This window comes from Choloepus didactylus, chromosome 6 (genome assembly GCF_015220235.1).
Source record: "Choloepus didactylus isolate mChoDid1 chromosome 6, mChoDid1.pri, whole genome shotgun sequence".
Taxonomy (NCBI): Eukaryota; Metazoa; Chordata; class Mammalia; order Pilosa; family Megalonychidae; genus Choloepus; species Choloepus didactylus.
Genome location: NC_051312.1, coordinates 136,475,876 through 136,491,684, shown reverse-complemented (window position 1 = coordinate 136,491,684; position 15,809 = coordinate 136,475,876). Strand labels below are relative to the sequence as shown.

Here is a 15,809-nt window from a genome sequence, read left to right as displayed (position 1 = left end):
CAACGGCAGTAATGAGAGGGAAATTTACAGCTCTAAATACTTATGTTAGACAAGAAGAAAGATCTAAAGCAGAAACCTAAACCTGCAAGTGGAGGATCTAGCAAAAGAAATACAAACTAAACCCAAAGAGAGCAGAAGGAAAGTACCAAGATTAGAGCAGAGATAAATGAGATAGAGAATAAAAATCAGTAGAGAAAATCAACAAAACAAAAAGTAGGTTCTTTGAAGAGATCCATAAAATTGGCAAACCTTTAGCTAGACTGACAAAGAAAAAAATGAGATGATGCAAATAACTAAAATAAGAATTGAAAGGGGACCATTACTACTGGCCCCACAGAAATAAAAAGGACTATAAGAGGATATTACGATCAAATGTACACCAACAAATTAGATAACCTAGATGAAATGGACAAATTCCTAGAAACACACAAACTATCTTCACTAGCTCAAGAAGAAATAGAGTATCTCAATAAACCAGAAACAAGAGATTGCATCAACTTCCCACAAAGAAAAGTCCAGAACTAGATGGCTGCACTGGTGAATTTTACCAAACATTCCAAGAAGAATTAACACCAATCTTTCTCAAACTCTTCCAGAAAATTTAAGGGGAGGGAACATTTCTTAACTCAGTCTATGAGGCCAACACTACCCTCATATCAAAGTCAGATAAAGATACCATGAAAATTACAGACCAGTATCTCTTATGAATATAGATGTAAAAATCCTTAACAAAATATTAGCAAACCAAATGCAACAGCACAGTAAAAGAATTATACATTATGATCAGTGGGATTTATCCCAGGTGTGCAAGGGTGGTTAAACATAACAAAATCAATTAATGTAACACACCTATTAAAAGAATGAAGGAAAACACTCACATGATCATCTCAGTTGATGCAGAAAAGGCATTTGACAAAATCTCTGAACCCCTTCTTGATAAAAACACTTAGAACACTAGGAATAGAAGGAAACTTCCTTAATATGATAAAGCACATATATGGAAAACCCACAGCTAACATCATATTTAATGGTGAAAGACTGAAAGCTTTTCCTCTAAGATCAGGAACAAGACAAGGATGCCCACTGTCACCACTGTTATTCAACATTGCACTGGAAGTTTAGCCAGATCAATCAGGCAAGGGGAAAAAAAAAAAAAAAAGGAACAGCACCCAAAATGGAAAAAGCAAAACTTTCACTATTTGCAGATGACACAATCCTATATATAAAAAAAATCCTGAAAAATCCACACCAAGCTACTAGAGCTAATAAATGAATTCAGCAAAGTAGTGGAGTACATGAAAAGATACTCAATATCTTTAGCCATTAGGGAAATGCAAATCCAAACCACAATGAGATATCATTTCATGCCCACTAGAATGGCTACTATTAAAAAATGGAAAATTACAAATATTGGAGGGGATGTGGAGAATGGGCACATCCATTCATTGTTGGTGGGAATGTAAAATGGTGTAGCCACAGTGGAAAACAGTTTGGCAGTTCCTCTGAAATAGAATTATCATATGACCTGACAATCCCACTTCTAGGTATATACTCCAAAAAATTGAAAGCAGGGACTCAAACAGGTACTTTCACACTGGTGTTCATGGTGGCATTATTCACAATTGCCTAAAGATGGAAGCAACCCAATTGTCCATCAACAGAGGAATGGATAAACCAAATGTAGTATATACATATGTTCCAGTTTGCTAAAGCTGCTGTTAAACAAAATAACAGAAATGGATTGGCTTTTATAAAGGGGATTTATTAAGTTACAAATTTATAGTTCTAAGACCATAAAAGTTTCCAAACTAAGGCATCAACAGAGGATACCTTCACTGAAGAAAGGTCTATGGCGTCTGGAACACTTCCGTTGGCTGGGAAAGCATGTGGCTAGCGCCTGCTGGTCCTTTGCTCCCAGGTTGTGTTTCAAAATGGCTTTCTCCAAAATGTCTAGACTTCTGTCTCTTTTAGCTTCTCTCAACTCTCTGCTTGGTTCTCCCAGGGCATTTCTCTCTAAGTGTCTGGGAGTCCTCTCTTAGCTCTCCAGGGAAAACTCTGGGCTTCATCTCGTAGCTTAGCATCTCCAAATGTCTTTCTGTCTGCATCTCCAAGCATCTGGGTCTGTATCAGCTCTTAACTTCTCCTGGGGGCAAACTCTGTATTAAATATCTTAGCTTTTCTCCAAAATGTCTCCCTCAGCTTCTGGGAACTCCTTCTCTCCATGAACTCTCTTAAAGGACTCCAGAGACCTAATTAAGACCCACTCAGAATGGGCGGGGCCGCATCTCCATGGAAATCATATAATCAAAGTTCTCACCCACAGCTGGGTGGGTCACATCTCCATGGAAACATTCAATCAAATGGTTCCACCACCCAAGATTAGATTAAAAGATCATGGCTCTTCTAGGGTCCACAACAGCTTCAAACTGGCACAACATACAATGGAATATTATTCATCCATAAAAAGGAATGAATTTCTGATACATGTGACAAGTTGGATAAATCTTGAAGACATTGTTAAGTGAAATAAGTCAGACATAAAAGAAAAATATTGTATGATCGCACTATTATGAAATAATTAGAATAAGAAAATACTAAGAAACTCAAATACAGGTTACCAGGGTGCTGGGGTGGGGGTAGGGAATGGAAGTTAATGCTTAATTGGTACTGAATTTCAATTAGGGCTGATGAAAAGTTTTGGTAGTGGATGGTGGTACTGTTAGCACAACACTGTGAATGTAATTAACTACACTGAATTATATATTAGAATGTGGTTAAAAGGGGAAATTTTAGTTTGTATATATGTTACTAGAATAAAATTTTTAAAAAAACATAGTATAGTACAACCCAAACAGTGAACCCTAAAATAAATTTGGGCTATAGTTAATAGTATAATTATAATAATATTGTTTCATTAATTATAACAAAGGTACCACACTGATGCAAAGTGTTAAGAATAGGGAAAACTGTGGGGTGGGGTGGGGTGGGGTGGGGTGGAGAGGGTGGGAACTCTATTTTCTGTGTGCTTTTTTTGTAAACCTACAACTTCTCTAACAAAAAAAGATATTAAAAGAAGATACCTTTAAAAAACATAATTACAGGCAAATACAAGCCAGATAGTTTCTCTGCCCCAATCCAAGTTCATGTCCATTGCAAAATAATTTGGACAGTGTATTCTTTCTTCCTCCTTCCCACTCTACCTCCTTCTTTCTTTCCTGCCCCCACTTCTTGTCTTTTCTTTCTTCTCACATTTATTTAGCCCCTACAATCTGACAGGTGTCGTAGACCTCAACACCTCCCCATTCTCAGCAGAGACATCCGACAGGCAGATTCATCGTGTCCCTCCACCTCCACTGAGACACCTGCCCGCCCAGCTCCATCACCCCTCCTTCGTGTCCCCTGGTCCTGAAGCCACAGCTGTGATCCAAAGGCCAAGCAGGTAAGGGCACCTGAATCCCGGATCGGGATCGGGGTAAATCTCTGCGGTCCTGCTAAGTAACGCTGAGCTCTGCTGACCAGCCAAGCTCCCCTGTGTCCTCCCTGTCCTTCATCTTCAGCGCTCTCCTCTCCATCCTGTGGCCCTTCCCTTTGGCCACCTAACTCCTTCTTGGTTTGATCTGAAGCTCACCTGCCTGGGCACCTGGTGCTCTCCGGCAAGCCTACAGCTCTCCTTGTCCTTTGCTCATAGTTCGTGTCTCCTGAGAACATGTGGGTTCTTTATTAATGGACTTCTCACCGTTCCTTGCCAAAAGGAAATATGGAAATTATGAATGCCACAGACTCTCCCTTTCCCGCTTAGGCAAACAGCTACCTGAGGGAGAGTAAGATTCCCCTACTGACGTTGGCTTCTAGAGCCTTCAGTTTGGCTATTTGACTGACGTTGTAAACTAATTTCTGCTCCACTCTTCTCCCTTGCCTCCCAATTAATCTCTCCATTCTGAGAATCCCCAAATCACAAGAGTGTTCGAACTGGAAGAGATCCTAGAAATCAACGAGTCTAACTCTCTTGTTTTACAAATGATGAAACCAAGGCTTTAACAGTTCTCCTCTTGCCCAAGCTCACAACGCAAGGCTGAGGCAGAGCAAGGACTGGGGCTTCGGTGCCCATTCTCCAGCCTGGTTTTCTCCCGTCTCTTCCACCTTGTCTTGCATCTTACTGCCAACCAGTCTTGCCTGGAGAAGCCTGGGGGGCTGTCATTGCTTTATCAGATTTATGTGTATGCATGCCTGGACTCCCAGGATAACCCGAGGCCATCTTTTTGAATATCCTGCCCTTCTCAACAGCCAACAGGGAGCATGGGACTCTTGGGCCAGGGCTGGGGCAGCCAAAGGTGGTGGGCATGCCTTTCTGCTGCCCTGGGTTTGGGCATTGACCAGTTTGCCTCCTGGCACGACTGGCTGTTTGTCCTCATGTGACTCCCTTGGTTAAGAGCCACCTGGTGCTTTTTCTGGAATGGGATAATGAGGGTAGGGCTGGGGAGGGCAGTGGAGGAGCATCGCTGGTTTCACCCATTCTCCCCTTCTTCCCTAACAGAACCTCTGATTTATTCAGACATCCATTCCCCATCAAAGCTTCCATGTGCTTCAGAGAAAGCTGATGCAACCCCAACTCCCAGGTGAGCCAGATCAGTACAAGAGTAACCCCACTTCCCTGCCAATATGTGACTCAGGACTGGACAAGTTACCCCATTTTCGACCAATGAGATATGAACCGAAGATATGAAGTGAGGGCTGCCTCTCAGAAAAGTTTCCTCTCTGAAGGGAGACTGTCTTTTTTCTTCCTCTGGTCATTACTGGATCTTGATGTGATGCCTGGAACTGCTGCAGCCATGTTGGCTTCAGCCTGAGGATGAAGTTGATAACAAAGATGACAGAGCAGAGATGCCACCTGGGTCACCAGTGGCATCACTCTGGAATCCGCCCCTCCTCTTGGCTTTCTGAGACATAAGATAACACACTTTCTTTATGTAGAAGTCAATTTAATTTAGAGTTTCTGATAGTGAAAGCTGAGAGCACCCTAGCTGATACCAAGGGCCCTAGGGACCATCTGTGTCTGGGGCACTTTGCACTAGGTGCCCAGGGAGGACTGGGCTGCACACCCAGGCCCTTCTTACTCTCGTGAGGCTGTGCATCTTGTCCCTGGAGATGCTCATCACGGCAGACTTGCAGACGAAGCTCTCAGATGTCATTTCTCACATCCTCCCACCAGGCTCCTGGCTCTTTCCTGCCACATGGTTGTTGCTATTCCCACTCCATCTGGGACATGGTTTTCTCGACTGAGGCTCTTATTAGTGAATGATCCGGATGTTGAGAGATCACTCTGTGCTGTTGATAGTGTTCTTTGGAATCTCTAACTACAGGGCCTTCAAGGTTCTGTGGGTGCTTCTAGTAATTATAACTCCAGATAGGCATGCTGGGGTGGGGAGCAGGCAAAAGGAAAATCCCAGGTTCCTGTCTCCTCTCCACCTGTGTATCGCCTTCAGCGGGAGTGAGAACAATGTCAGCTCCCCTGTAGGCTCTAGTCTTCACGGGTCTTCTCTGTGGCTCAGCCTGGAGTGTCATGAACTGAAACCTCCTAAGCCAGGTTCCCTCTTCTCAGGGATCCCTGGACATAATTAGGCCACCATTTTTTGCAGGCTTCTGCCCATCTGCCCAGGCCTCTCACCCGGAACCTCCAAACTGCATCCCTTGCTCCTCTGGCTTACCTCCCTCAGTTGCCAGTCTCCTCCCCTCACCCAATTTCACCTCTGATCGTGCAGGAGCCTGTAATCTCTTTGCCCTATCAATTTTTCCATCTCATTTCAAATCTCCATCCTGAAGGATCTTTTTTGCTCTCCTAGTCGCTTTCTCCCTCTGCTATTATTTACTAATTTAGCCCTGGAAAGCGGTTCTGTTACCAAACAGCACTGGGTACACAAGTCCATCTCTGGGCCCACAGGGAGGGTGTCCTTGCTGCCCGTTGCCCCCTACCCCATCTTCCAGTGTTTTCCATTCTTTTCACCGCCCCACTCTGCCTTTCGGCGGCACCCCTTCCCCATCTGTGCGTGCCTTTTGCTCTTGTCTCTGCATATTCTGTCCCTGTCTCTTCTAAATATTAAATCCCCCAAATGGCTCAAACCTCATTTAAAATCCTCTCCTCTTTCTTGGCACCAAAATGTCGCTTGGCATAGAACCCTCAATTCTCATGTTTTTATATTTTCATTTGGTTCTTCATTGTTATTTTCTTTTGAACTGTTTGTAAATTGTTTAGGGGAATGAAAGACTCTGTATGAATTAAGATGAATCAAATTCTGACTCAGGGAGCCATGGCTAAGTTTCTTCCCCCTCCCCTGAAATGAAAGTTAGGGTAACTTCTAAACACTCTGTAACTCTCATGTCCCCCCACCAGATCACTAGATTCCCAGGATCCTCCTGAATGCTCACCTGTCTCAATCTCTGCCAACTTAAACTCTGCCCCCCAATATAATATCAGGATAGGAATCACTAAAATCTCATGGAATAGTCCTTACAATCTGGATTTTAGTCAAGGAAATAAACACTTAATTACAAACATCTGTTTTAGCCTAAATTCTAATTACTTAATCTAGCCATCTGTAATTTTAACGATTTTCCACGATTTTCTTTCTTTGCAGCCTGATTAATGGGAATGGTGTGTGAAACTCGTGGGTCTGTGTCTCCTTTTGCGACACTCCTCCTGCTTGCCTTGTCTGCCGGGGACTGCCGGGGCGAGCTGCACTGAGCTTCCTTTCGGGGTGACCTCTCAGCCGCCTCGCCCTCTCCGTGCCCTTAGAAGTGGGGCCCTTGTCCAGCAAGCTCCACCTTGAATACTGCAGTTCTGGCTGGGGAGGTGAGGAAGAAAGAGACACCCACAGGCTGGAGAATGAGAAAAAGGAAAGGGGAAGATGCTGAGAGTGGCGAAGGGGTGGGGAATAGCGACTGTGGGCAACAGAGAGAAACAGAAGAGAAAGGATGGGGAAGGTTGAGAGACGAGGAGGAGGGGAAGCTGAGAGAAGGAAAGGAGAGGGAATGGATTTAGATGGAGAGAGAAGGGGAGACAAGAGGGCGAAGAAGGGGAGAAGGAGGGAGGGAAAGAGACGTCTCTTCTGAGGAAGGAGGGGGCTGCAGCCTTTTTAGAAAGCTGGATGGGGGAGTCAAAAACAGGCTGTACTTTCTCGCTTTCCAGCTCCCCGGCAGCAGGACCACATGAAACAGCTGAGCTGTCTGTGCTGGGAATTGTAGCCCCCCGGACGAGGCAGGAAGAGGCTCTGCTCTTTGGAAGGTAGTTGCTGAAGAGAGAAGCCTTGTGTGAGATTTGTGGCTGTAGTCACTGCTGCGAGCTTCCTTTCCACACCTCTGGAGGTGAAGAGCATCTGTTAACACCTTCCCCTCCTCCACAGGAGGCCACAGAGACAATGGCTGGAAGGTTTTCCCTGGGACTAAGAGGCAGATTTAAACTCCAGCCCAGGCTGTGTTAGATTACTGACTTCTGGCAGACCCTCAGCTCTGGCTGTGCCTAGCTTTTCTGTGCCTCAGTTTCCTCATCTGTCAAAAAAGGTGGCACATGCCACTCCTATAATAGGATGCTGTGAGGAGGGAAAAAGAGGTAGGGGTGGGATAGCCTCACAGGGAAGGCTTTGGTATTTTTCAGCTCCCTGCTGAGATGAAACCAAATGGGAAGAGGACCCCCACTCTCCTAAGCAAGAAAGAACACAAGTTCCCATTTCGTAGATAAGAAAACCAAAGGGGTTTGGCCACGATAAAGCTGACTCAAGTAGAAGTCCAATTCTGTGAGCCAGCTCAGGTCTTCACCTCCCTGCATCCAGCTCTGGGCCTAGGGCTCACATTTATTCTCCATACACCGTCCCTCTGAGAGAGCAGTCAGTACACCTGACACAGCCTGTTTTCACTCTCTTTATCCAGCCCCAGCACTGAAGGAGCCTCCAGAGAACCCTCCCACTCACAGATTGCTCCCAGCCCCAAAACATTCTGGGGGAGTGTAGGATGCTGAGACTTGGGAGGTTTGAGACTGAACTGGGGAGGAGAAAAATGAAGTCAGGGTTTACATCTTTTAAGCTGCCCTGGGTTGCTTCCCCTGTGACAGGACATCCTACTCAGGTGGACTATGCAAGGCAGCACATGGCCCCTCTGTTCACCCTGTTGGCTTTATATCTTGCTCAGTGTCTTGCACACAGAAAGGGAGCAGCAAGTATTTGCTGCTGCCTTCTCTGGGGAACCTTCCCCTACCTCTCCAGGAGTAGCCATACCTCGAGTGACCATTTTCCTAGGGATGTCTCTTGCTCCCCACAACATGGGGAGGCAGGTACTTTGGCTCTTCTTTACTGAGACAGGCTGCATGATGGGCCCCAATCCTTTATCCTCAAGTCCTTTGCCATATGACTTGGCAATTTTTCCCTTTAAAAGAGTCGGGGAGTACATTTCCCCAGTCTCTGATTTTGAGTTCGGTGTGCTTTGGCCATCATAATGAGGTGGAAGCAACTGAATGCCCATTATGGGAGCCCAGGACTATGGGGTCTTGTGTGTTTCCACTTGCTTTGCTGCTCTTCCGGCATCACCAGGAGAATGTTCTAGGCTAGCCTGCTGGTCCAGGAGAAGGAGGAAAGATACATGGAGCAGAGCTGCCCCGTTAGGCCTAGCCTTGATCAGTCAACCCACACTTACACGAGTGAGCCGAGCCAGCCTGGCAGACCCATGCTTGCAGGAGTGAGCCCAGCCAGGTTGGCAGAGCTGCCCAGCTGAGCCAGCCTAGATAACCTGATCCCCAGCTGACCTCCAGTTATTTAAATGTATATTGTTGAACACTAGTAAGCTTTCGTGGTTGCTTGTTACACAGTAGCAAAAGCTACTCAATATATTTACTAAAGCCTATCCCATTGTCTGGTATATAGAAGGCTAAATAAACCTATTTGATGAATAACTGTGAATTGAAGATAGAATCATATCTCATTATATCTTTGCAACAATCCTCTAAGATGGTCCAGCATAATTAGTCCAATTGTACAGATAAAGAATCTGAGGCCTGGAAGGATTAACTAATTACCTAAGATCACTTAGCAAGCAAATAGAAAGGTCAGTATTTGAATCCAGGTCTCCTGCCTCCAAAGCCAGTGCTCTTTTCACCACATGCAACACATGCCCTGAGAAAGGCGCTTGCCCGGCCTTTCTGTCAGATCCATCCTGAGGGATTCCACTAGACACCAACGGCCCCTCGTCTGCCTGCTCACAGCCTACGTGCAGCACTAATGGAAGTGCTGAAACCCTCAGAGAGAAACTGGACATGCAGCACAGAAGCCAAATGGGGCAAGGTTTGGGTGGGAGGAGAGGAGGCAGATAATTTTTTTCTTTCCCAATATTGTTCTGTGAGCCTTTCAATCTCATCAGCGCCTCAGTGGAATATAGTGGAGTGACGACTGCAAGAAAGGCAGACCAGACCGGGAGAATGGGACGTAGACTCCTGCCAGGAGGGATGAGTCTATCCCTGCACACCACACTGTGCGTGAGGAAGTCCCTCCCTGTCCCCTAAGCCACCTGATGAGGGTGAGGATCCCCTTGCTTCAGATGTTTCTTTCCAAACCCCTCCTGTGGATTCTTACCTCTTTCAGATCCAAAATCGCTTTCTTGGGCTTACTCCATAAACCCTCTATGAAAGGAGTTCTTCCTGTCCAAATGCCCCCATCAAAGCTTCCTGGGTTCTTCATGATCTCTGACCCCCACTGCTACCTCTTCCTTCCTAAGATTTCCACCACACTACAAAACCATAAAGGCTCAGAGTTTTGTAAGAGGGCACTTTGTCTACACCACTGCTTTCTGGCAGGCTCAAGCCTGGATTACCGTGTTGGCCAACCACTCATTTGTGTCCATGTGTGCAGCTGTCTAGACATGTCCTGCCTCTGGACCTGTCTTATCAAAGACAGGTATCACTTTATTTTAAAAACCCACCAGAGAATCTCACATTCCAAGAGGGTACCCATTCCATTTCCATTTCCTAGACCTAATTATTTTCCGTTTTCTTCTGTCTCTAACTTGTCATTCCACCTGACATTCATTCATTCCTTCAGCAAATACCTATCAAGTACTTTCATTGTGCCAGACAAAACTGCAGTACAGTGTGGTAAGGGATCGATGGATGGTCCTAGAGAGGCAAGTGGCATAGAGGTTAAAAGTATGAACTATAAAGCCATATGGTCCAGGTTCCCATCCGTTTCCTCAATCCATGAGCTGTAAAATCATGGCAATTTACTGAACCTTTCTGGGCTTCAGCTGCATCATCTGTAAAATGAGATACTGCTAGTAGTCACCTTAGATGGTTATTGTGAGCATCATATGAGCTGCCTCATGGGGCTTTGGGAAACTAAAATGAAATGCTGTATGTAAAAATGGCCAGGACAGGGCCTAGAAAGCAAGCAGTCTCCAAAGAATTGCAGGTGAGTGAACCAGAAGAAAGCCATGCAGTCCTGTCCTCCTGAGAACCTTCCCTTTAACAAATGGCCACAAGCAGAAATACTTGATCTGTCCTGCAAAGTGAGAACATTAAATCCACCAAAGAACAGCCAGGGAAACATTTGTTTCCATCATGCATACAGTAGGGGGAGGGAACTACAAAGAGAAGAACACGGGTGAGGACACAAAGGAAACCTCTCTGGAAGAGATGGATGAACTAGTCCTGCAGGGCAGTGGTGCAATGGAATGGGAAGAGCACAGGACCAGGAGTCAGGAGTCTTGGAGAATCTGGTTGCACTCTGCAGAAGGCACAGTGTTTGCCCTTGGGCAAGACATGCTCCTCTCAACCCCCAACCTGGGCTTCAGTTCCTTATCTGAAGAATGAGGGAGTAGATCATCCCAAAAGTAAAATGCTTAGATCCTAATTAAACTCAGGTGGTTCTCAGCAACAGCATCATTGAGGCTCCAGCCATGGGAGGCTGGCAGACATCACTAAATAGCAAATCAGTGCCTCCATGCAACTCTCCCCTGCTTTCTCCTCGATAGAGCTTGCTGTTCTACAGCTCACTACATCCTGAACATTTTCCCAGCCTTTTTATACATCTCTATTGGAGTTGGGGCCTGCAGAAGAAGAAGGCTGGACTCCAGGAGGGTTTGTGCTCCAGCAGCCGGCCTGCAGAGGGGTGTGCATGTGGAGGTACAGCAGAGGGGAGCTCTAAGGGGTACTTACCGCGGGCCCGGTGAAGGGCACATGGTCACAGTTCTCCTGCCACGACTGGTTGAGGCTCTGGGCAAACTCTTGGAAGAAAGCATGGGATTGGTTGAAAATGGAAAATCCCAGGATGTTGACACGATCATCCACAAGGCTGTCCATTCTCTGGAGCGAGAACTCCTGGAAAGGCCCAGCAGTCAGAAACAGAGAACAGAGTTAGGGAGGGGAAGGCGTGCAGGCTTGGGCTTTGCTGGAGCATGTCTGTGTAGCTAATTCTATTCTCACAAACACTTATGTCAGGCTCTCTGCTATGTACACAGGGATAGCTAAGAATTTTTTTTTTTTCCTGGGAGTTCACAGTGTTGTGGAGAGAAGAATATAAATAAGTGGAATGAGCTCTAAAAAAGGCATGGACAAGATGCACTGGATGGGAGAGAAAGAAAAAAACTAATGGTGCCTGGCAGAGACACGACTGACGTGATGCCTGAAAGGAAGTACTTTCTAGGTGGAAATGTGGCTGGAGAAAGGCTATTCTAGAAAGAAGTCACCATGAATCCAAAAGCACGGAGATGAGGAAGTGCCTGGTATACTCAGCGAGTTGTCAGTGGTGTGCCCTGATGAAAGCACTGCCCCGCAAATGTGGCCCACAGAATAGGGGCCGTCACAATCACCTGGGTTTCTTGAATAAAAGTGTAGACTCTGCACCCCACCTACCACCAAGTGAACCTGAATTTCTGGGGCTGAGACCTGCCAGTCTGCCTTTTCTACAGGTCCCTTGGTCTGATGCACACCAGAGTTTGGGAGCTCCTGGGCGGGAGCATAGGATGCATGGGGGTGGGGGAGGAACAGTGAGAGATGAAGCTGGAGAGTTTGGTGGGGCCAGAGCATAAGGGCCTGGATGCCAGGCCAGGGGGCTGCACTTTACCCATAGGTGATGGGACCAAGAGCACTGTCAGTTTGCTTTCTAAGGTCATCCTGAAGGCCGGCAGGTTGGCTTGTGCCTTCGTTTATTATTATTTTCATTCATTTAGCAAATATTTACATGCCTGTTATGTGCCAGACATTGTTCTAGGCATGAAGATAAGAACAAGAGAGAGACATTTCCTACTTTCAGGAGCTTACAGGCTAGTGGAGGAGACAGACAGCAAGTTAACAAGTAAATCTATATAATTTCAGATAGCTATGGGGGACTGGCGTGGGGGCTGCACTTTTGATGCAGCAGAGAAGCCCCAACTGGGGCAGTGACATTCCAGAGTGCAAGGGAATTCTCCCAGAGACTCATGGTCCTCAGCAAGCTGAAACCTGTGGGCATGAGTCCCAGTGAGGCCAGTTAGTGATCAGAGAGAATTGCCCTCCTCAGGTACAGCTGAGCCCCAAGCCCTGGACCTCTGAGGTCACCCATTGGCGGGGTACAGAGAAACCAGGCAAAAGGGCATGGATTGTTCAGCTCTCCAATCCCCAAGCCTGGAAAAACACCTCCAGTGTGAGTTTGGTCACCTTCTTACACTGCAGTCCCCTTCGTCACATGTTCATCCTTTGTGCCTTGCACACAGCTTGGTACGCATGGGCACACAGCACCTAGAGACCCCAGTCACTCAGCCTGACATGACAGATGGCAGCTGCCCTGGGCTTAGTTTCTGGACAGGCAGAAACATTGCTTTCCTTTGGGCAATCTCCTTTTCTTGAGACTTAGCTCCTCCAGCCCCCTGGGACCCCCCTGCATCCTTGCGCACATCAGTAGTCATTGCCAAGGTCTTGGGCTGCTGGCCTGAGCCCCCCTGCTCAGAGCCTGGCCTCATTAGCTTCAGCTTACAGAACGGAGTTACAAAGCATCCTTTGGAGCCTACGACCCCTAACAGGAGTGGAATCGGGTGCAGATTAAGTGTATCTTGGATCCTGCCACATTCCCAAGAGGGGAACGTAAACGTGCCAGAGAATGCATTGATTCATACAGCTGATATTATTTCCTGTCTCTCTAACAGGAAGCTGACATAAGAGGGCAGATGGCTAATGAGGAGAGAGGCATCTGGCTAGGGGGAGGCAGCTTGGCACAGAACAGGCTGTTGGGCAACCAAGGGGCCTCATGGTTGTGTGTTGTGAGATGGACAATGCCTTCTCTCCCCGGGCTTCTTTGTCAATGTGGGCAGCTCGTCATTTCATCCCTTTCCTCTCCCTACACACCTAGCCTGATGTCTGGAGGCCCACTTTGAGGAAGCCACGATGTCTTAGATGGCCACAGACTCACAGTGGCAGTAGAGGGGATATAGTGGATAAGGGCTTTGGCACTCAAGTTCAGGTTCCACACCATACTGGCTGTGTGCCCTTGGCAAAGTCCTTAACCTCTCTGGGCTTCAGATTATCATTTTGTTGAATGATAATGATACCAACCTCACAGGTTGTTCCCAGGGACAAGTGAGATGTGTGAAAAATGCGAAAGGCTTAGCATCATGTCTGACACATGAGATGGGCTCGATATGTGACAGTTATTATAATATTACTGTGAAATTGTGGGCAACTTCAAGCCCTCTACTTCTTTAGTTCCACTTGTCTTGGGAACCTGAGTTAGGGAGGTGTTTCCCTCAAATGCATGTTCCAGGCAGAGTAAGAGTGGATGTGTTAATTACAATTGCAGACAGTTCCTCCAGAAGTCAGCCAAACTATCTTCCTGCTTTTTAATTCTACCTTCCTATCCCTAATTATATCCTATTTTCAAAGACCCCTTTAAGATAAAAAGATTCCAGGAGCTTCCTTGATAATTCATTCTATTTATAATGACTCATGCGAGAGCTTTTACAGGGATAAGAAAGTGGGTAGTGTATTCTCTTATTATAATTCCCAGGGCACTCTAGGATTCTACTCCTAAGCATCCTTACAGTTGGAAAATTCTTCATGTCTAAACTTAGACTCTTCTGCTGCTATGGAAGATGTTTTTCTAAAAGAATATGGGAAACAGCTGACCACCACCAGTTTACATTCAACAAAAATCTAAGCCTATTTCCCAAAGTGTGTTCCTCAGAACAATAGCTTTCCAGGAGATGTTAACAGACATTTCATAAATACAAGGTTCCAAGTTCCAATTAGGTTAGAAATAAGGTTGGAGAGCATTGCATATTATATCCACCTTTTCAAGTTTTACAACGCACACTAGGATATTAAAGGCTCAAAGGAAACCCACAGCGAAGTGGCTGGTTTAATTCCATTTAACCTGGTGCTTTTCAAGCATATTGACCATGGAACACTTTTTTCCCCCCAGAAATCTATGAGTGTCTCACAGTAACGTTCTACAGAAAACAATTTGGGAAAGACGGCTCGAAACCTATTCAGGGAACTGTGTATTATAAACACCAGAAAGAAGCAGTGGCGACATTTTACTGATGGGGATGCTTCCTGGAATTAACTAATTTCAGAATTGGGAAGGGATCAAATATCGTCCACAAGCGAGCACTCCTGACTCACTCAGGTTCCCTGTGTCCCCACTCGGCCACACTGCCTGGCTGGCTTTGACCTTCATGAAATGACCAGGTCCAAGGATAAGAAAGGGCTGAGAGTGGTCCCTGGGGTGGAGCAGGATCTCACAGGGAGCTTGATTTTCTTAAAAATGTCCAGGAAAGGAAAATCCTAATGGTCCACAGGGAGTGATTCCCATGGTCCTGGCACCAGGGAAGCCAGGGAAGAACAGAGCAAATGGCCACCTGGCAAGTCCTGGCAGTGCACGGAGACCAGAACCTGGGTCACCAATTACTCCAAGCAGGTGTTGCTTTATGACAACCCTTGGGTTGAATCGCTTTTTCCCATATGTGGCCTCTCTCTCCACAGAGATGAACCACCATGCATCTTCCACAGTGCCTGATACCTAGAAGCTGTTTGGCAAACCCTGGCTGAAGGGCTGTTGATTGAAGATGCTTCAGGGCCTTGGGGTCCTCGCTGTGCCCAACTCTGATCACTAATTACACAGTCTCCCGCCTACAGAAGGTGTGGGAACATGAGCAGAATTTGTACCAACCTCCGATTATCCTTGGAAAGGGGTGTTATTGAATTTTGAAAAAACATTCTTGACAGCTTGTTTTCTTATCACTGGGCTTTCTCATGAAAAAAATTTAAAATGTGCATGCACATGCACGTGTGTGTGTCAATCCTTGTGTACACGATGATTTGCAGGGAACGGGAGAACTACAGATGAAGGTCAGTTCATGGCCACAAGTAAACACAGGCGGATGTTATCCTGGGATGGAGGGGGTTTTGAACAGGGGCTGGGAGGAATTCCTCATGGATATTGGCTCAAGAGCTCTGTGGCAAGGTTGCCACGGGTGGTGCAGCTCAGCTGAATGCCCTCACTTTCCCCATTGGGTGTTCTGGCTTCCAGGGGCCTGTCAGTGGAGCAACAATCTGTTCATCAACCTGGGCCAAGAAGCAAGGGCAGGTTGCGAGCAGAGAGAGGGCACTGATGGGAGATGGGGCTGGGGGGTAGGGGGGTGGAGGTCCCAGGTCTCAGGTAGAGTTGTTGGAAGACAAAGGGGAGGAGAGGGATTGGGAAACTAGTGAGATCCCCGTGGCTGGGAATGAGATGACAATGCCTCACACCATGCAGGGCTGAGCATCAAGAAATACACAACTTTGCTGCTGGGTATTTGGGAAGGTG

At 46.5% G+C, this 15,809-nt stretch overlaps 1 protein-coding gene across 2 annotated transcripts in view; it reads right to left on the bottom strand.

Annotated features, from left to right (window-relative positions):
• Positions 1–15,809, bottom strand: part of GRIK4 (glutamate ionotropic receptor kainate type subunit 4) — a 441,993-nt gene that overhangs the window by 113,342 nt on the left and 312,842 nt on the right. The window contains exon 8 of one of the 2 annotated variants that reach the window (XM_037841749.1): positions 11,189–11,350. The exons of the other annotated variant lie outside the window; for it this stretch is intronic. Coding sequence (XP_037697677.1) covers positions 11,189–11,350 — 162 coding nt within the window. The remainder of the gene's footprint in view (positions 1–11,188; positions 11,351–15,809) is intronic. 2 annotated transcript variants of the gene reach the window in all.